The following is a 19,621-nucleotide window of genomic DNA, read 5'->3' as shown; positions in this document are numbered from 1 at the left end:
CGTGATAGGCTCGTGATCGCTCAGTATGTACACATATACGCATGCTGAGTCACTCCTGATTTTGCAAATATGCCAGCATAAACTTTTATGCAAATAAGGGGTGATGGCCCCGCCGGAAAATCAGCCAATCACAGAAGGCCATATGAAGTAACCATGGTAATACACACGACTATGCGCGTTATTCTTTGGTTTGCATAACTATATAAGAAGGAAACCACAAGCGCCGCCAAGTCACCTCAGAAGCAGTCGTCAAACCACTGGTGTGCCGAGACAGTCTTGGGTGATAGCACTGAAGTCTGATAGTATCGTCGACAGTGAACAGAATTCTTAGTAGCGAAACTACTAGTATTCAAAGGAACCTACGTATTTCAGCCTACACAGACGAACTGAAAGTAACAAGGTGAGACAACCTCCATGCATTCCTTTTACATTGAACCGGCACTATCGTAAGATGGTTTAAAACTTTCTTTCTTTTACCTGTCATATTTGTTGCTAGAAATTCTTTCTTTTTCTTTCTTTTACTTCTTGTGCTTGTCGTTTTCCTCCGTACTTTTATCTTTTTGACTTTAAATCAAACGCTTAGATTCCTTTAGACATATATAAATAGTTCTAAAAATTGAATAGTAGTTAGAATTGCACTACCTGAAGGGTCAGCTTCCATCGATGAATTTGTTGGAATGTTGTTTAGAAGATTAGCGTTAAGAAGTTGGCGTTTAACACTTTTCTTCAATCTAGTTGCTTTTTTATTGAGCAAACATACAAAAACGAAATAGCAGCCCACTCAAGTTAAAACAACTTATATTTATTGGCGCCACTATCAAAACAAAAAGAAAATGGCAGATAATTGACAAAAAAAAGAAAGATAAATATAAACACAAGTAACAACAAATGGTAATCTAGTTATCTCTCAATTGTTCCGTTGTTCACGCGTAACACTAGTACTGTCTCCAGCAGTTTGTACGTAGTCTGCATTCTGATCACATTGCAATATTGTAGACAAAATGCTCACGATATAGAAATGAAGTTGAACATAGGTTTCGGTACGTCGGCCGTTCGCTTCCGTCCAGCTTCCGACTGGCTCACCCCCACTAGGCCACCTAGACAACAGGCGGAAACACTGTGCGTGTCGCAACAGAACTGGATATACAACAGGAACAAAGCAAAATAACTAGTTTCCCGTATGGTTCTCCAAATAATTCTCTGATGGAAATGCTGTATTGTTAAGTATTTCTGGGGAACTTCAGCACAGAACTTTCCAAAGTGTAATGTTGTAGAATATCTCGACGTCTCCTGTGTGACAACTTTTATCAGACAGTCTTACTCGTATATCAAAGTCCTTATTTTACAGTTTGTTCAATTTTCAACAGCATATTGGCGTCAAAATCCTCATGGTAAGAAATTCTCATGTTACTTGTCCCATCAACCGAAATAGTAACACTTTCTATGGCCCATTCTGTCGATATCAGTTATGTCCGTAATCGTTGGAATCTTTTGTCTTTTATAACCAGATGTCGTTCTGCTGGATGTCCCCTCACTCCCGGAAGTCTAAGACTGACCCCCTGCACGAGTACAGGGGGGTGATGTTCCCCAGGGGGGTGGCCAGGGATCACCTCGACGCCATGCCACACTTCCAGACACGCGAGGACGACATTGCAGTTGTCAGCTACCCCAAGACAGGTGTGCACCAACTGCTCGGTCACCAATAGTGGTCTCCGTACTTGTGTTTAGCAGACACTTTACTTCACAAGTTTGTTTTCTTTTCGAGAAAAAATGTCAGGAAAGACGCATAGGCAGACACTTTGTATGTATATTATAGTGGTCAAAGCAAATAACACACGCTGACATAGTGGAAAAACTAAACTTTACTTAACCAACACTAAGATTAATTGGGACTTACCCCAAATTTTCAGCCGACTCCGTCAGCCTTGTTCACGGAATGGACCCGTCTGCTGTAACTTCCGGACGTGACGTCAGGGACACACGACTGCAGCAGAGGGTCGTAGATGCCAGATAACCTGTGTCGCCCCCCGTCTCTGTTTAGTGATGGACGGTGGGCACGAATGTACACAGCCTCCTTTATTCCTCTTGCAAAGAACTCCGGCTCTGAGTCAAGGATTTTGACTTTTTCAAGAGAAACTGAGTGTCCTGGCGACTCAATATGTATATGTTTGGACACCTCCGAGCCCACCGAACTTGGTCGCTGGTGTTCCAGGAATCTCGTTTTTAATGCGCGTTCTGTTTCTCCGATATACGATTCCTTGCACTGACCTTTGTTTGTATTACCTTGGCAACGTATATGGTAGACTACTCCACATTTGCTCTCCCTAGGTGTTTTGTCTTTCGGTGATACAAGTACCTTTCTTAAAGTCTGGGTCGGTTTGAAGCAGGTCTTTATTCCATATTTCCCGAAGGTCCTACGTAGTGCTTCAGAAATACCCTTAGAATACGGCAAGACCACTAACCCCTTGTTAGGTTTGGAAGAGGTGGTTTTTGTAGTTTGTACTGACTGGGATGGCTTAGGTGTAGTTGCCTTTTTGATGGCCCAATCGGGGTAACCACACCGTTTTAGGGACTGGATCACGTGATCCTTCTCCTCCTCTTTGTCCTGAGGATCAGTGATAATGGTCTCTGCCCGATGGAACAGGGTGCGAATGACCCCTAGTTTGTGGTCTAGCGGATGGTTGGAAGAAAAGTTCAAGTACTGATCAGTGTGGGTTTTCTTTCTGTAAATTCTGATCTGAAGCGAGCCGTCCTCTTTTATAACTGTAAGAGTGTCCTAAACAGAGACGGGGGGCGACACAGGTTATCTGGCATCTACGACCCTCTGCTGCAGTCGTGTGTCCCTGACGTCACGTCCGGAAGTTACAGCAGACGGGTCCATTCCGTGAACAAGGCTGACGGAGTCGGCTGAAAATTTGGGGTAAGTCCCAATTAATCTTAGTGTTGGTTAAGTAAAGTTTAGTTTTTCCACAATGTCATTTACCAACACAGATGAACTTTCATGCTAAGACACGCTGACATAATTTTTAAAATCATTTTATACATTATCGTTATACACTGCTAACTTTTGGAGCGCAATCCCTGAACTTAGCGTTCAGTAGTGAAATACTAACGGACAAGAAGAAAGAAACAGGCCTTTTACAAGTGCAAGGTGATAACACCCCACCTTCCTCGCCCTATACAGGAACAACATGGATGCTGGAGATAGTCAGTAGAGTCTTGTCAGTCGGCGGTAAAGCGGACAGGACGTCTGAGGAGATCGGGAGACTCCTTGAGTCCACCGTCCCCGGCTCCTCCAAGCCGTCACACGTGTCCCTGGAAGACATGGCCTCCCCGCGAGTCATCACCACACACCTGCCGCGCCAGTTCGTACCGCCAGGACTCTCGAAACCCACCGGAAATGTAAGCAAAACATCGATCGTTTTCCTTTATTCTACTTTACACCCAGCCCTGACATGCTGATAAACCCTTTTGTATCATATGCCGCTTGCTAATGACGTCATGTATGTCGCCAAACCGCTTGCTAATGACGTCATGTATGTCGCCAAACTTTTCTGATATACCGATAGCAGTACCGGTGAAATCGATCTGTAATCTTTACGTAATTGTTTAACATTCTTCTTAACTCCTGTCAGGTGAAGGTCCTTGTTGTGATGAGGAACCCGAAGGACACGGCTGTCTCCAGCTATCACTTCGTCAATAAGACACACCAGCAGTCAGGCTCCAAGGTGCCGCTCAAGTGGGACAGCTTCAGCCAGGAGTTCCTACAAGGAAAAGGTAAAGAATGAGCCAGTGAAAGGAAGAAAGGAGAATAACTGGGTGTATGAGTGAGTGCTGGAATGAGTGAGGAATAAAGGAAGGGATTAATACACTCGCTTTCATAGATAACATGGTGTTTGTGAAATCCAATTGAATGTACTGTCCAAAATGACAATAAACATTAAAAGATCAATCATACTGCTTTGCGTACATCCCTTTAACCATTCGATTTGGCCACAAGTAGCTCATTTGTTTTAAGACGTTCGCCGCATCAGGGGGCTGGGAATGAAGGCCCTATTAAATAGGCACGAGAGGAACTATTTAGATGAGGTAAGGGAACGGGATTTCTACAGGAGATATATCGATAGGATACTTACGTTTTTCTATCCCTGTACCTCCAGCTGGTTGGGGCTCGTACTTTGACCACCTGTCGGGCTGGTGGCAGATGCACAACGATCCACACTTCCTCTTCATCAAGTACGAGGATATGAAGAAGGTAAGGCAATGTCCGTGTATAGTTTGGTTCTCTGTCCTTCACCCCTCATGTATTTTCCTTTTCTCTCGTCCCCTTTCTGTGGCATGGATTTATATTTGAGACAAGGGGAATGTATTTTATGTACAAAAACTACTGCAGGGACTCATGAGCTTACATGTAATCAGTGGCACGGGAATAATGAATGTAATGGGGAGGACCGCTGTTTACAGTATATTATACAAAATTGCTATCTGTTCGAGATGAGGAGATATGTAGATGAGAATGCATTGTAATTGCACATGTTTCTAGGAGGAATGACAGAAAGCCAAGTCTTCAGGGTCCAAAATCTACATTGTTCTCAAACGCCTTTTCTTGACTCCAGGATCTTCGTGCAGCAGTTAAAAAGGTGGCAAATTTCCTTGAAGTGTCTCTGGACGAAGACACACTTCAAGACGTAGTCAACGACTGTACCTTCGGCAGCATGAAGGCAAACATGGCTAAGTCACAACATGCTGGGAAGAAAGTCCTTGCCAGAAAAGGTATGTAGCAAAAACACTGCACACATTTTGTAAAAATAAAACCTGTCTCGTTCACAAAGAATTTGATAACGGTGAAAAAAAATGTTTAGTTACCTAGAAAATCAAGCTTTACAAAATGTAGACTCGAACAATATGAGGTAAAAAAACAACATTGGGAATTATCGTCCGGTTTCTAAATCCAAAATTGTGTTTTGGCTAATTTGCAATCATTATGTTGTTCAATGCCGCTAGGTGGCTCTGATTCACAGTCACTTACTACTGTTTTCCTATGTTTTCATGCAGGTGTTGTTGGGGACTGGAAGCAGCACTTCACGCTGGAGCAGAGTGACAGCTTTGACGCCATGTTCAGGAGGGCGTTAGGGGGAACCGGGCTGGACTTCGAGTACGACGAGGCTGACGGGACAGTACCGGCTAAACTAATAGTATAAGTCATTGGTTATGTGAAAAAAAATAGTGTGTAACCTTTGTGTCGGTAGGCACCCATAGTGTGTGTTTGGGTGAACTGTGAAAAATTCGTTAGTGAACTGGAAAGAACCACTTTGTACATAAAACATTCTTCTGACAGTCATGCCTTACTGTGATGTGCTAATTCGCTGTATTCATAACTTTTGCTGTGCTACAACTGTATACGAAAGAAAAATAGTTTTTTTTAGAATTCGGTAAGCTATGATGTATATATGTTTTATGTATTCTTGTCACCTTTTGTGTTTAAGGACGTTTATTATATTTCAGCCATACCATATATGGTATGGTGAAATATATTGTATTCGTAATGTTTCTTTCTTTCTTTCTTTCTTTCTCCTGTCAAATCTTCAAATCGAATCATCTCCGTCGTTCCGGGACCGAATGACCTGAAATTTGGCACAAGAGTAGAGTGGGTCAATACCGAGGTGACTTTTTCTCATTTTTTTCATATCTGCCTCTAAAATTATTTTATTGAAGTTTAAAGGTCACGTTTTGACCACAACGGTATATTTTGACCCCCTGTACCATTGAATTACAATGGAATGACCTTAAATTTGGTGTAGATAGGCATTAGATAGTTGGTAAAATGATCCAAGTAAAATTTTTGGCATGAACCAATTTCAAATTATTAATTTCTGCACTTTTCTGAGGGGAAATTGGTTTTCTTTCGGCCTTCTCCCGTGAACTCCCGTGACCCCAGAGCCCACAGGTGCCAGGTGCCAGCGGTCTGGGGAGAGCGAGAGTTGATTACTTTATGGACGCCAGCCAATCAGCGACGAGAAAGGCGAATGCTAGTTAATATTCATAAGCGGGGCCTTGCAATACCGTTTATACACAAACAGATGCATATTACAGCCTTACACAGTGGCCATATGTTACCCTGTGCCCGGTTTGAAATTGTAGTTTGCGAGGATTTGGAGTTCAGACAGGGTCATTTGAGCGGTAGCGGACGGTACGCGTGCATTGAACGTCAGAATACAAGTCTGTGTCGATGAATTTACCAACAGTCCGCATGGCACTATCAATCATTTTTGGCAGATTTGACTTTGGGGGTTAGTCGAGACAATCGAGAAAATGTTACTTTGGACAGTTTGCGTTTAGTTTTGATACGTAAGTTTGACAGTGGCGAGAATGCATGTATTTTTTCCCAAACAAATGTACGTACTTCTAACGTTAGTGTTGTTGTTGTTCTTTTTTGACGTAAACTTTGTACATTCAAATTGTAAGTAACTTTAAACTGCCAGAGTTTGAGCCCAATAAAACACTCTTAGCACCAGAGTATCACCACTGACCTCCGAAAAGAAACCCCCAAACAAGGTAGAAACTCCTATCCTCCAGGTCTCGCACGCTACGAGCAGGAAATTACAACACTCAGACAAGATTACGTCCGATGGCTGATTGCATACAAAGTAAAACAATTTAACAGTGGTATGCAGGGCATATACTTAACAAAGAATTCGAAGGAAAATGAAATATATAGATAAAGCCAAATCAAGTTAACTTGTTGGTCCTGGGATTTTTCAGAAAAGAAATGAAGCGACACGCGACAGGGTGGTAAAATTCTTGTAAAAATTCGAGACGTCTCCGTTTATGTAATGGCTCATACAAAACAAGAAGATTGAAGTTTTTAGCTTGAAAAAAACAACAACAACAACAACACACTACTACTACACAACACCTGTACCTGCTTGACAATTATTAAAACGTATGCCTTACTTGATTAAAAAAAAGTTCAATGCAATGATAAATGTACCCACATCACGAGGAGATTATGACGGTACTTACACCTAGTTGTCGAAGTGGAAATTGTTGAATGGCGTCATGTAATTTCATGATGAAAATCTTCTGAATGGAAGATGCGTTTTTTTTTCACTCTCGGAAAAATAGGAGCTGCCGCAATTCTAAAAGCCAATCAGTTATGCATAGCTATAGGCGCTCCTGTGGAAGACTATATTCTTCCATATGGGCCCGGTTCATATTGGGCAAGCTCTGTTTTGACCTGGAATCAATTCACAATATTAGTTCTCTTTGGGGGATAACTTACAGTTTAAATATTGCACTTTTGCGCAGGGGTGACTTGAAACAGTCCAATGTTGCGTGGGAATGGGCATGGCTGAAATATGCTGTATTTGCACCCAAGCAAATGTCGGCCTTTCTAGTCTTGTTTTGTATTCCTGCATACTGTTTTGTTTAGTTCACATGAAATTAAAAAAAAAATACTTGTTGACATCATATATCTTATCAAAGACTGTGGTGTAAGTTGACAAGATTCTATTAAATCAGTTATCGATGGTAAAATATGTGTCGTTTTTGTTTTATTTGCCACAAAAGACATTGGTGTTGGAATGGTGCAGTGGGATGTCTCCCTTTGCAACTGATACATTACAAACATGATATTGTAGAAAAATAAGACCTACAAGCCTTCAAACAAATCATCATTTATTAGGGTCTCTAAGCGCTCCATCCAATTACAGGAACGACAATAAACTGTATGGCAAATGCCATTATCGTAATTGCTCTCCTTGAATAGAAACACTGCACACATGAACAATTTACAACGCGCCACAACATCTATAACAGATTTTCGTCGTATCTTTATTACCAAAATGATTTTCTCATTTTATCATAATCATTTTGTCGTATTGTATCAGTTGTTTTCTGTAAGTCTGGGTAACTTGAGGTAGTCTTATGACGACAGTTCATGTGAGGTAACGCTTGGATGAACACAATTCTGCACAGGGTCAACGGTGTCATAATGAACAAAGGCGCGGTTTTATGTCTCTGTAATAGCTTAGGGGCATTTCATCAGTCGATCATCATGCCATACGCATACTAATGAGACAGGTGGCAAACACGAACTTTAACGGCTTGTGCAAAATTGCTTGATCGGATTCAGAGTCAGACAGCTTGTATTGGAGTACAAGTATTTGAAAAAGAAGACCTGGAACGATCGACTGTGTGAAGTCTTGACGCTTTAATTTTCTACAACTGTTGCTTCTGTTCTGTTGTTGTTTTTTAAAGACCGTTTACTTCCTCCAAGATGGCGGCTTCTCCCAGACCTGGACAATGTCAGTCTACAACTGAGCCGTTGTTGGAAAGTCTAACATGGAGCGACGCCGTTCTACCACTGAACCTGGTGTTAGAGCAATTCCACCTGCCTCAAATCGTCAAACTGACGGGTGAAAATGGCGCAGACTTTCCTGACGGCGCCCTGCTTTTACTGGTTGGGTTGCGGAAGGATAACTCGAGGTTTGTTGTGGCCAGGTGCATGGCGGGAGACAGAGACAGGACCATGGTGGGACCATGGCTGTCCATACCGCTCTCCTGCAAGTCCAGGTTCGTGCGAATGTCAAACAAACAGACAACAAAGGACAGGTTTCAAGGAGTGAAGGAACTGGCGGAGTATCTACCAAATAAAGTCATAGCAACAGAAGCGGTGTCAGAGCTAGGATCGTCTGGGAATTCGTCTTCACAAATACTAGTGAATGCTGGAGAGGAAATTCACTGTCTGGGGATAGAAGGCGTACATACAAAACCGCCCAGCAAACGACAGCTGCACTCTAACTGGACGCTGGCCTGTCTTAACGAAAATAATGATTACTTGACACTCTCTCTAGATTGTAGTGCAAAGTTCTTGGCCGTCGCAAGTGTCGTTGCTGAGCAGAGCCCAGAAGAGGAGACCATAGACAAGCTTGCCTCAGATACCTTCCCTATAACCGTGCTACAAACGAACGGTGAAACCCCCAAATTTTGCCAAGACACATTCACGGGTATCTTTAGGCTGGTACAAGCAAGAGAAGATAGAATGATCAGCGCATGCTTGCTCAGGACTGGTGCAAACGGCGCCGTGTTGTACCAGTTTCTGGAACTTCCCGCGGCCACTACCTCGGCAGTTGTGTTACCTGAGGGCATGGTTAAAGACGAGGTCTCGTACAACTTGCTGCTCATGAAGTGCTGCGAAGAGCTTAAAGTGTGGACTGCAAAAGACACGGGAAGTATCACTCGCGTTTTAACACGTGAACTCTACTTCAAGAACATCGCGCGTGGAAGACCTGCGCCACAAAAGCCCCCCGTTATCAGAATAGCGACTCCTCCATGTAAAGAGGATGAAGGAATTTACGCACCGCTACAAAGCGACCCTCGCGACCACCGACGACCGCCTACACCTCCGCCTATAGAGAGCTTGCGCGCTCTGACGCTATCCAGAAGGAGGTATGTGATCTCGGTGTTGTCACAATGTGGTCCAACTGTAAGATTTTGTATTACAGCTAGAAGTGTGGCTTTTGAAGTAGTTTTGATTATTCCGTTCAAAATTGCATTCTGCACGTTTAACTATCCGTTTCTGATTGAAACTATGCCGACACGAGAAGCCCTTTTAGTCTGGTAATTTTGAAGACTTACCTCTAAAACCTCAATTTTATCATCCTGATCGCTGGAAATGTCTGGAATGCCATAGGCATATGTGAAGTACAAGTAAATACAACTGTTGAAAGTTTAAGGTCTTGTATTGCAGGGCCAGCACGGGAGATACCACTGTTCTTAGAGGGGACGAGTCTGGGACCACAGAAGAAGGGCTTTCTCCATACACACCACTAAGGATCCGTCGTCATAGCAACAGGGAAATACCTGATCGTCGTCGATCTCGTCCTGGCTCAAATTATCAGTCCCTCGTGTGGGAACCCCTATCGGAAAACAACGGCAATGCAGGCACTAGCACTAGGACCAGAAATGCCAGCGGCTCAAAACAAAATCTCAGGGACGATCTCTTTAGTTTGTGATGCTATTTAGCTGACGCTTTTTTGCACCTGCTTGGATTTATATCGAAAGATACTAGTAGTCAAAGTTTTGATTTTGTGGATTCTGTGGATGAATTTAAACGTTTCAAACATGTAGATTTACTTTAAGTGCATGCAATGAAGGTAACAAAATATCACATATACATCATGTATATGTAATGCACACTTTCAGCAGTGCTAGTTGTTGCAAATGCTTTGGTACAAATGTGTACTATTTGTCAGTACATCAGTATTTATTTATCTATTTATTTATTGAGATTGCAGAAATCATCATGTACAATGTCGTATATCGGAAATATATGCCTTTTTCGTAAATATCTTCCATTCTTTCTGTTTTCTAAAAGCGCAACGACATACACCATGTACCACATTAATACAGTTCTGTGGAAGGTAGGAAAACATGGGAAAAGTGGACAAACTTAATCACAAGTTTGAGAAGTAGCTGGACCCTAATCTCACTCATGACCTTTCTGTCACATCAAGTATATCTCTCTAATGATTTCCGGGGATTTTTTTGGCTACGCCTCAGGGGCGGAGGCATTTTAGTTTTTTTTCCATCTATATCTTTTCATCATTATTCTACAGAATGCGACAACGAAAACAGCTTTTCTTCATCTTCTTCTGCTTTCTACTTGTATCCACACTGCGATGTTTTCCAGGAGGCCCTACACCCCCCTCCTCTTGAAGTGGACGAGTCGCCGGAAGCAGGATGTCCTCCACAATCACATACCCAAGTTTCGTGATCAGGACGATATTGTTGCGACAGGCCACAATGTTGGTAATTGTTGCGTACACGTACTGGGCAGTCAGCAGCTTTCCTGTGACCACATGAGCGGAAAGCTTTTGTCAATATACATAAATACAAAAAAACTACAAGCAAAACTATACAAAGTCGACATTATCTATAATGGTTGAGACAGATAATTGAAAAGCACAATCAAAGCATGTGTCTATTAATGATTTTCAACAAAAACCAAGATATAATATACTCTATTCATCACGAAAAAGTCAATTTCAAAATATACACCGTAAACTCCCACCTGTTTCGAGGTCCCACATCTTGAGTGACCTGTCGTGACCCCCGGTCAGCAGGTATTTGTCGTCGTGACTAAACGACAAACACACGATCCCTTTAAACACGGGTGACTTTGCGTACAGCTCGTGTACCAGTCTCCCCGTGCCCAGGTCCCACACCCTCATGGTTTCACCTGACGACCCTGACGCCAACAGCTTCTGGTTATGGCTGACACTCAAACATGTCAGTGGACTCTGATGCCCCACCAGAAGGTATTCGATCTTGTCTAGCTCACTGTTGAGGACAACGATTTCTTTCCTGTCTGTGCCGATGGCGGTGTATTTTCTATCGTCTGTCATGGTAACGCAGGTGATTTTCCCCTCACAGTTTGGCTTGCGGGTCCATAGAAGAGTCATGGGGTCCATATCCCAGGCTGACAAGGCGTTGTTGTCGGTGACTGCAACCAGGTACCTTATGAAACAAAATAGCGTTAACAATCAATGAAAGCAATGAATGGTGGTCTCCAAAGTGAATGTATCTATTTAGTACTGTAAACAACTGAAACACATTTTACGTCAACTACATACAATAATCTAAACAAACATGTAGTTATTTTTATAGTTACATACCTGTCCATACGTGTGATCCAGAAGCACCTGATGCCACCTAAGGCCTGGTCCAGCTGCCGAATAAACTGGCCTGTGGTCAGGTTCCACAGCTTGATAAAACCTGCCTCGTCTCCAGTCACCACACAGTTGTTGTCGTGAGTGATCATCAAGCATGTTATGGAGCCTATCGTGGGAAAAGGAGATTCACAAGAGTTGAGTTACTAACACAAAACACAAGATTTACGCAACAAAGAAAGTTTAAGGATGCTAATTTTCCTCAAGATTGATGTGTATAATGACAAGGCTAGTCAACTTACCATCCTTGTCAGTGATAGTTCGGATGTCTTTGCCGTCTTTTGAGTTCCACAAGTTCACCTCATTCTCGCTGCCCTCACGTTTGTACACCACGTACCCTGCATCACTCGTCACACCGTCACAATGCCGTACTTGTCGATGAACCTGGGAGTGGACATCTTCATCTTGCTCTGTTTGACGTCCCAAACCTTGGTGTAGTAGGAGTCTGTGGACGCCGTCACCACGATGTAACCGGTCACCTCCATCGCGGTGATCTTTGCTGCTTGTCCGTCCAGTGTCTGGATGAGCTGACCACTCTGGAAGTCCCAGACATTCAGGTGTTCGTCCCGAGCTCCGGACACGATGACCTTGTTGTCGCTGGTGACTCCGACACAGTCCACAATGCCGTAGTGCCCCTGCAAATGGTGAACTTCTTTCCCCTCAGACAAGTCCCACAGTTTTACCACCTTGTCTGACCCGGATACTGCATATCTACCATCTGATGTGATGGTTAGAGAGTACACGGGATGGGAGTGCCCTTCTAGCCTGTGAACTACCTCCCCGTTCTCCATGTCTATGACTGAAAGTGTCGTGTCCTTTGACCCGGAAACAATCCTTCCATCCTGGGTGACCCTGAGACAGGTCAGGTGATCTGTGTGGTGGGAGAAGTTGTTTTTCAGCTCCCCTGTCTCTGTGCTCCACATCTTGATGGTGTTGTCTTCTCCTGTTCTCGCTGCTCCTGTGATGATGTACTGGTTGTCATGGGAAACTGCCAGACAGGAAACAGCTCCCTCGTGCCCCTTCAAGGTGAACTGCAGCTGGCCAGACTCTATGTCCCAGACATTGACCTAAGATATAAAGAAGAGAAGTCCCTCGAAGCATTAATCTTTTAGATGTCAATATGAAATAATTATCAGTTTCAAATCCCTTTGTGATGTTTCCACATCACTTCTATCTATGAAGTTAAAGCTGTGGGATAGTGGAACTCTATGTTATTAGATCATCAACAGCACAGTTCATAATGCAATGACAGAGCAGCTTTCTCCTACTCACCACTTTCCCAGCAGGTGAGACCACCTTGCGGGAGTCCATGGTGGTGGTCAGCAGGGCGTGGTGCTGGTAGTGGGCGTGGTCCTCCTCCATGGTGATGACCAGCCGCCCCGTCTCCAGGTTCCACACCTTTAGGGTGTTGTCCAGCGAGCCGGACACCAGCAGCTCATTGTTGGGGGCTGCAGACAGGACCTCAATAGCAGCTGCCATGAAAAATTATAATGTAAGTGATGTATACTTTTCTGTATTTGTAACCTGTATAGAAGTGAAGGAATGTTTCCACTCCCTAGCCAAATAAATGCAATTGGTGTGGAACATGTATATTTTTTTGTCAACAAATTGGCTGTGTATCCCGGGACAAGTCCAGTGGTGTATGTGGTAACACGAGCTTGTCTGTCGTACTTATTATAGCTTCCAATGAAAATCACCAAACGGGCTTTGCCCTTTGGCGTTGCCAAATACGATCATTGTGCTAGCTGTGTGAATGGTATAAAGGTTTTTCATTTGGCGTCATTTGCGGCATGTTGAATTACATGCGCAGTGTACGTCGATAAACCACATGAAGATGCTACTGCTTGATCCAATTACACGCCAGCATAGTGGTCGGGGGATTCAAATTATAATTATCATGACGTCATTGTTACACAAATCGAAACAATGGTAGAGACGAGACTGTTGATGTCTGGGTGCCTTCAACTTCGACATATTACCAAGAATTCCTTTAACCCACGCATGAATGGTAACTAGTGTGAAAAGCCTGTATACTGTTAGAATGTTTACATTGAAACAAACCACCTGTATGTCCCGTCAGTGTCCTCTCCAGTTCCATGACGTCCGACTCGTTCTCGTAGATGCGGATGGTGCAGTCCCGTGCAGCGGTCACCATGTAGCCTCCGTCTGGGGTCATGGCGATGGACGTGATGCCGGCTCTGTGATGGGCCAGGGTCGTCCGCAGGGGACCGCCTGTTAAAGTAGGGACGATAGAAAAGTTTCACACGTATATGATATTAGTCTCTATTCATCACTAATTTGACTGCTCTTGATATTCATATCGCACATATTCATGGTTGATATTTTATACCGGAGACTAGAAATATAGTTTGAACACAACCAGAGCAACACAACAAACTTTTATTCGTAATACCATGTGCTGCCCATGTGTTCGAAATAGGCTTGTTACAGGATAATATCTTGTTTAAAGTTTAAAGCACTGAGCATAAAATCATCAAGTTTGAAGTATTTTTGTTATTTGAATAATGAATACCTGGCGGATAGATGCACGTGCTGCGGGGCAACAAAAATGGACGTCGCGTCACGTGATCGCAAAATGTTTTACACCAGGCCCGCGACTGCTCCAGAAGGCTGTCTATGATTGGTCGAGATTGACGTTCAAACGGTACCAGCCGTCCAATCAGCTCTAATGCCAGATAGCTTGGTACGCCACCTGATTGGGGTCAAAGAGTGTTAGAACGTTACGATATGGTGCAGTAGAAACAAAATTCCAATCTAAAACTGCATTCCAGATTTCGTAAAGCCGATTTTGAAAGGTACGCATGCACTTCAACTACAGTATACCTTTAGCTCTGAGATATCAAAAAGAAACAATTATTAACTTAATGTTCGAAATAGTCATTTATCTATGGTAAAACCTTAAAATCGCCGTATAGGCAATATCAAAGCAACGCAGTAAAGAAATGTCTCATAAATACCTTTAAACTCCAATGTAGGTTTGATGAGCCTCAGTGCGTCCCTGAGAAGCCTGATTTCCAGGTTATCCTGAACCTGAAGCACCATGTTGTAATCTTCTATCAGGTCCTTCACACTGAAGGCGTCGATCTTGGTGTTCATGAAATCCAGGTTACCTGAAAGAAAATCATGTAGTTGTATCTACTGATTTGAAATAGATCTACAGTGCAGAATTAGTCGTCATTATGAACCTCTTATTGCTGTGTGTGTGTGTCTGTGTGTGTGCAGTATGCATGTACCATATGATATGTAACAGTTACCCAGTGTAGTCTCTAACCCTCTAAATGAAGTGTTATCGTTCAGAGTCAACTTTTACGACGGGGGTTATGTCATTAGATGATATAGTTGTCATGCAGAAATAAACACATGTTGATAAATCGAGTCATCCTTACCCAGAGTGTGTTCAAAGATGTCGTCCATCCTGCCTGCATGGAGAAGGTGAAAGGTCACCTCGTTCAGTTTGCGCCGGTTGAAGACGTTGTCGTCATACTTCATGGGCTGGGGAACGACGTTACGGTCGGCGTTGTAATACTCCTGCTTCCCGTTGACGTCCATGGTGATCTCCTTCCTGCGACCGTAGCTCCACGTGCCGAGGAAGAAGTCAGCCAGGATGTGGTGACGTGCTCTGTTGTTGTCTCCCGCCAGGTAGCGCTCCTGTGCACACTCTATGAACTGTCTGTTCATATGTTCAAGAGAACAAAGATTATCAGTGCCACCATTGCCTTTGGCCATCTTCCTCGCTGTCATTACATTCGTCTCTGTGTGTAAAAGTAACAAATAAAATCAGCGCAATACTTCTTTTTTTCACCCTTTCAATCTATATTGCATTAATTGGCACATGCTTGTCATCCGTCAGCCAATCAGATAACCCGGTCTGTTGTTGTTGGAGAAAAAGTTACCAGCCAATCACTTTGCCTGTTGGTTGCAGGTGGTTATAAGTTTGTGACAGTGGACAGTGGGGTACCTGTGAAACAGCTGCAGGACCCTCTTCCCGTCTGCCTGCCTCTCTGCGAGGTACTCCATGATGTCGTACTTGAGGCGGGTGACGATGAGAGGAGGGATGCGCACCAGGTCCTTGTTGGGAGGAGACCAGTACTGGTACACGTCATCCAACACTTCGTCATCCAGGGAGAGGACATCCTCTAACTCGTGTTCTGATATCCCTTTCCTGTTATCAAGCAGTGATCATACAGGTATGGTATGACAGAATGGCGCTAACGGCTTTGGCCCAGTTTGGGGTCTTGCAATAATTGCTGTGCATAGTTGAACATTGACGTGAAGAAGCAATGACTACAGTGTAGGCAGGCATTACCACTAGAAATTGCAAAACATTTCATTGCAGCTTGAAGTATCGTGCCCTTCGTAGAGATGTTTAGATGTAAGTTGGATACATTGCGCTCAAGAGAAGTATAACATTTCAGATGCTTTGCTGAATTTTCCTACCTGGTAGCTGCAATGTATCCCATCGTGTGTGACACAAAGATGGTTCCATGTTGAACCTCCAGTCTCTCATACAGCAGGTTGATGGCTGCCCGTGCTGACTGGGCAATCCGTAGTTCTGATTCTGGTGTGTATGATTTCCACCTTCGAGCTTCGTCGAATGCCACTTTCAGAAACAACGGCTGCCGACAATGTGAGAACGCTGACAAGATGACTTCCCTCTGTTTGTCTGTGAGACATCGCTGGATCCGAGCGAGCCACGTGTCCAGAATCTCACTTCCCACCTGTTCTGACAGTGTGGGCACCTGGATGTAGCTGTTGTCGCTGCGTATCGTGCGTTTCAGAGTCTTCAGCAGATCAAACTCCTCAGGCAGGGTGGAGACCACGATGTGGACGTTCGGTGGGAGGGACTTGGGCAGCCAGGTCAGGCTGTAGGCTCGGTCCACAGACGACAACTGGTCCAAGGAGTCCAGGAGGATGAGAAGTGGCCGGTCCTTCTCTGACACCTTGTCCAGAAGTGTAGACAGGTATTGGACGATTTCGGCAAAGTTGTTGAGAACTCTTTCTGCAGGTGACTCGATGCCGTAGACCTCACATATCTGTAGACAGAGGCTCTGTAGAACAGGGTGGATAAGGGTGCTATGTGGTGACGTGCCCAGAAAACGGATGATGGTCACCAGGTTTTCTCCAAACGTCTGTGCTGCATTCTGTGCCAGCATGGCCATGATGGACGACTTCCCGCTACCAGAGGCTCCGTGGATCACAAAGGGTTGATGGTTGACCTTGGCCGTGTCCTTCATGTACGAGTACACGGCGTCAAAGATCTCCTGTCTTCCACAGAAACTTTCACACTTAGCCTGGCAGAAACGTGAGTGTGAGATCACTTCAGTCAGAAACCAATCGTCATTCTGTTCCTGTTCACTCTCGCTCTGTAAACTCTTGAGAATCATCGTTTTCAGATCATCGACAAAGTCATCGCTAAACTGTTCCAGGTATGAAGCGTGACTTTCTACGTCTTCGTTAACCCCCTTGTCGGTCCACTCCACTTCGTACTGGTGAACATTCTTCAGTTTGGACGGCAGTTTCCCCTTTAGGTCTTCCAACAGTCTCTGTGATTCTTCATTCAGCTTCTCTCTGTCCATCAGGTCCAGGTAGGCGCTGACTGCATCTGCACCAACGTGCTTCTCGATGTTTTGCAGGTTCCGTATGAAGATGGCAGCTGTCTGGTTGGCGTCAGGTGACTCCATTATACCTCTCTTAATTTCAGTTTCTGTTACTAGAAGAAAGGGACAGAGATAAAGATTAGAAATAAGCGTACACATCATCAAATACGGACAGCTTCGCGTTTGAATGAAATTCATGTCAGGGAAAATTGTTAGTAGGTGACATAATTCAGCTGGAGGAGGCAGTTGTGGTTGTGAGAAGGAAGACAGGTTTTGTCGTAACGCGTATTAAAACTTATGTCAGAAATCCTCGCAACAGGTCTTCTTTCGTTCCCATACTTTTTGAATTCATAAGCGCAGAATCCCCAAGGTTGACGCTTTATACCGAAATTTTGGCAACGACGTATGATATACATTGGAAGTTCGAATTCCATGCTTGTTTTTTTTACCGTTGAGTAGTGTATAATTGCAGGTATAACAAACTTTCTGTTACCTGATTTGATGTACTTGTGTTGCTGCTCCTCAGTGACGAGTCCTTCCTTGTGAGCTGCCTTCACAGCTGTGCGGAGAATATTTTCCAACTGAGCTGTCACCTGATGCCATCCCTCCCTGTCTTTCTGTCGGAGACTCTCATTGGTTGGCTCCATGTCTGTGTAGTATTTAAACTTGCTGGTGATTGGCTGAAGTAAACAGACAGCAGGGACAGCGTTGTCGTCCTTGAGGTACCATTCCTTGATAACAGTGGTGTCCATATCTAGTTCACCGGCCTTCTTTATGAGGATGTCGAGCTCTTCTGCCTCTATCTTTGCGGGAATGGGACGGTAGCCGTACCTGTTGCCAAGGAATGCCTAGAAAGGAAACAAAAGTTATCAACTTCTTTCGATCATCATTATCTTAAAGAAGCATGTCGCCTACTTTAGAATATTGCCAATGTAGAGATAAAACTACTCGTGTAGAGAATCTGATTTTCTTTCTGTCAGGTGCTGACATCTCTAACTATTTTTTCGACGGCTGAAACGTACAGAGTATCATTATCTTAACAAAACATTGCACAAAGTTTAACCTAGGGAATTTGAAAACATGCTATATGTGTCCGTTGTTTTCTCAAAGACAAGCCTCACCACGAAGTTGGGCCCGACCGACAGTCTCTTGCAGGTGTCAATCTCCATCAGACACAGGGCGCAGGTCATGTGATCAGCCACCACCTCGTCCCGGACGCCCCAGCGCATGTCCATGACCTGGAAGTCCAGCCCCTGCTTCTGACAGAACTCCCGCAGCTCGGGGTACGCCTTCTGCAGGAGGATGTTTCGCTCCTTCGCCATGTCTGCCGTGGGGGAGGGGGCATAAGATATACAATATCCCGTCGGATAGGTTACGGCATAATGATTATGATTTGATTCCTAGAACCCATATCATGTAGAGTACATCAACACCTTGTTGGTGCGAGTAACAGACATGCAATATGCTCCAGCATGGCGCAAATGACGCCATATGAAATCTTTGTGTATGTAACGTTATATGCACGGTGCGAGTATTTCAGTTTAGAACAGAAACGACGTCTGACCTTAAACTTCAGCACATAGATTGGCAAATCAGATATTGCAGACTATATTGTACCGAAATTGCACAGATTTTCCTTGTATTTAAGTATTTCTTGTATGAGTTTTTACCGCAATGGTCCTTGGTGAAACATACTACATCATTGATCTGACGAAAAAGCCCTGCATCGCATCTCCATCGAACAATGTAAAAGAAACAAGAGGAGTCTTCACTCGCCTGAAAATGTGGAGCTCATAAAGATGCGCACGATGTTCGACTTGTCAGGTGGGAGGGCCGTCATGCGACCCGTCATGAGCGCACTTCTCATCTCTGCAGTCACCTCCATTTTCATTAACACTACCAAATAACCATGAACGGATTAAGCCCGCTATATATAGGGCAGGCCTTGGGTTGCCCAAAATCTGGGTTAATGGCTAGCAAAGGTGAGGAATCTATATACATACAACATACAAAAGTATGATCATCAATAATGTACAAGATATGATGTCATTGCCAGCCCTGTATATCAATTAGCTCATATTTTATTTAAACTGATACCATTGTTCACCTTCACAGACCAGACACAATGTCATGATTACGTCACGTCTGCCTGTAAGGTGTGTCTAATGGTACGTAACGGTTTGGTCCAAGCTAGGCACGTTCGGGTTCAAATTTGGGTTGAACCTAATGTTTGATCTTAAAGCAGATGTTGGGTTGAAAGTTCGTAACGTG

The 19,621-nt window shown here is 43.9% G+C and overlaps 3 protein-coding genes across 3 annotated transcripts; 2 read left to right on the top strand and 1 right to left on the bottom strand.

Annotated features, from left to right (window-relative positions):
* Positions 1-220: 220 nt before the first annotated feature.
* LOC118416938 (sulfotransferase family cytosolic 1B member 1-like) lies at positions 221-5,337 on the top strand. The gene is made up of 7 exons (XM_035822253.1): positions 221-400; positions 1,509-1,677; positions 3,185-3,402; positions 3,636-3,777; positions 4,161-4,255; positions 4,617-4,773; positions 5,056-5,337. Exons 2-7 carry the CDS (start codon positions 1,509-1,511, stop codon positions 5,199-5,201), a joined length of 927 nt encoding a protein of 308 aa, XP_035678146.1. The 5' UTR covers positions 221-400; the 3' UTR covers positions 5,202-5,337.
* Positions 5,338-7,821: 2,484 nt separating this feature from the next.
* Positions 7,822-10,148, top strand: LOC118416117. The gene is made up of 2 exons (XM_035821190.1): positions 7,822-9,450; positions 9,752-10,148. The coding sequence occupies exons 1-2, from the start codon at positions 8,279-8,281 to the stop codon at positions 10,014-10,016; spliced, it is 1,437 nt and encodes a 478-aa protein (XP_035677083.1). The 5' UTR covers positions 7,822-8,278; the 3' UTR covers positions 10,017-10,148.
* A 183-nt stretch (positions 10,149-10,331) lies between these two features.
* Positions 10,332-18,820, bottom strand: LOC118416119 (NACHT domain- and WD repeat-containing protein 1-like). Its single transcript, XM_035821194.1, is given in 14 exon segments — positions 10,332-10,852; positions 11,075-11,520; positions 11,679-11,841; positions 11,975-12,084; positions 12,087-12,799; positions 13,005-13,204; positions 13,797-13,964; positions 14,266-14,445; positions 14,711-14,863; positions 15,140-15,423; positions 15,712-15,915; positions 16,191-17,463; positions 17,844-18,198; positions 18,472-18,820. Coding segments are annotated over 14 exon segments (4,689 nt in total). The 5' UTR covers positions 18,673-18,820; the 3' UTR covers positions 10,332-10,613.
* Between the last annotated feature and the right edge of the window lie 801 nt (positions 18,821-19,621).

Source organism: Branchiostoma floridae, chromosome 5 (genome assembly GCF_000003815.2).
Source record: "Branchiostoma floridae strain S238N-H82 chromosome 5, Bfl_VNyyK, whole genome shotgun sequence".
Lineage (NCBI taxonomy): Eukaryota > Metazoa > Chordata > Leptocardii > Amphioxiformes > Branchiostomatidae > Branchiostoma > Branchiostoma floridae.
This window is presented reverse-complemented; position numbering and strand designations above follow the sequence as displayed.

What these genes read in the sequence shown, in the direction of transcription:
- LOC118416117 (XM_035821190.1), top strand. Translation starts at nt 8,279, where the DNA reads ATGGCGGCTTCTCCCAGACCTGGACAATGTCAGTCTACAACTGAGCCG. An exon ending in CTGACGCTATCCAGAAGGAG is followed by an intron (nt 9,451 to 9,751) that starts GTATGTGATCTC and finishes CTTGTATTGCAG; the next exon opens with GGCCAGCACGGGAGATACCA.
- LOC118416938 (XM_035822253.1), top strand. Translation starts at nt 1,509, where the DNA reads ATGTCGTTCTGCTGGATGTCCCCTCACTCCCGGAAGTCTAAGACTGAC. An exon ending in AGTACGAGGATATGAAGAAG is followed by an intron (nt 4,256 to 4,616) that starts GTAAGGCAATGT and finishes TCTTGACTCCAG; the next exon opens with GATCTTCGTGCAGCAGTTAA. An exon ending in GAAAGTCCTTGCCAGAAAAG is followed by an intron (nt 4,774 to 5,055) that starts GTATGTAGCAAA and finishes GTTTTCATGCAG; the next exon opens with GTGTTGTTGGGGACTGGAAG.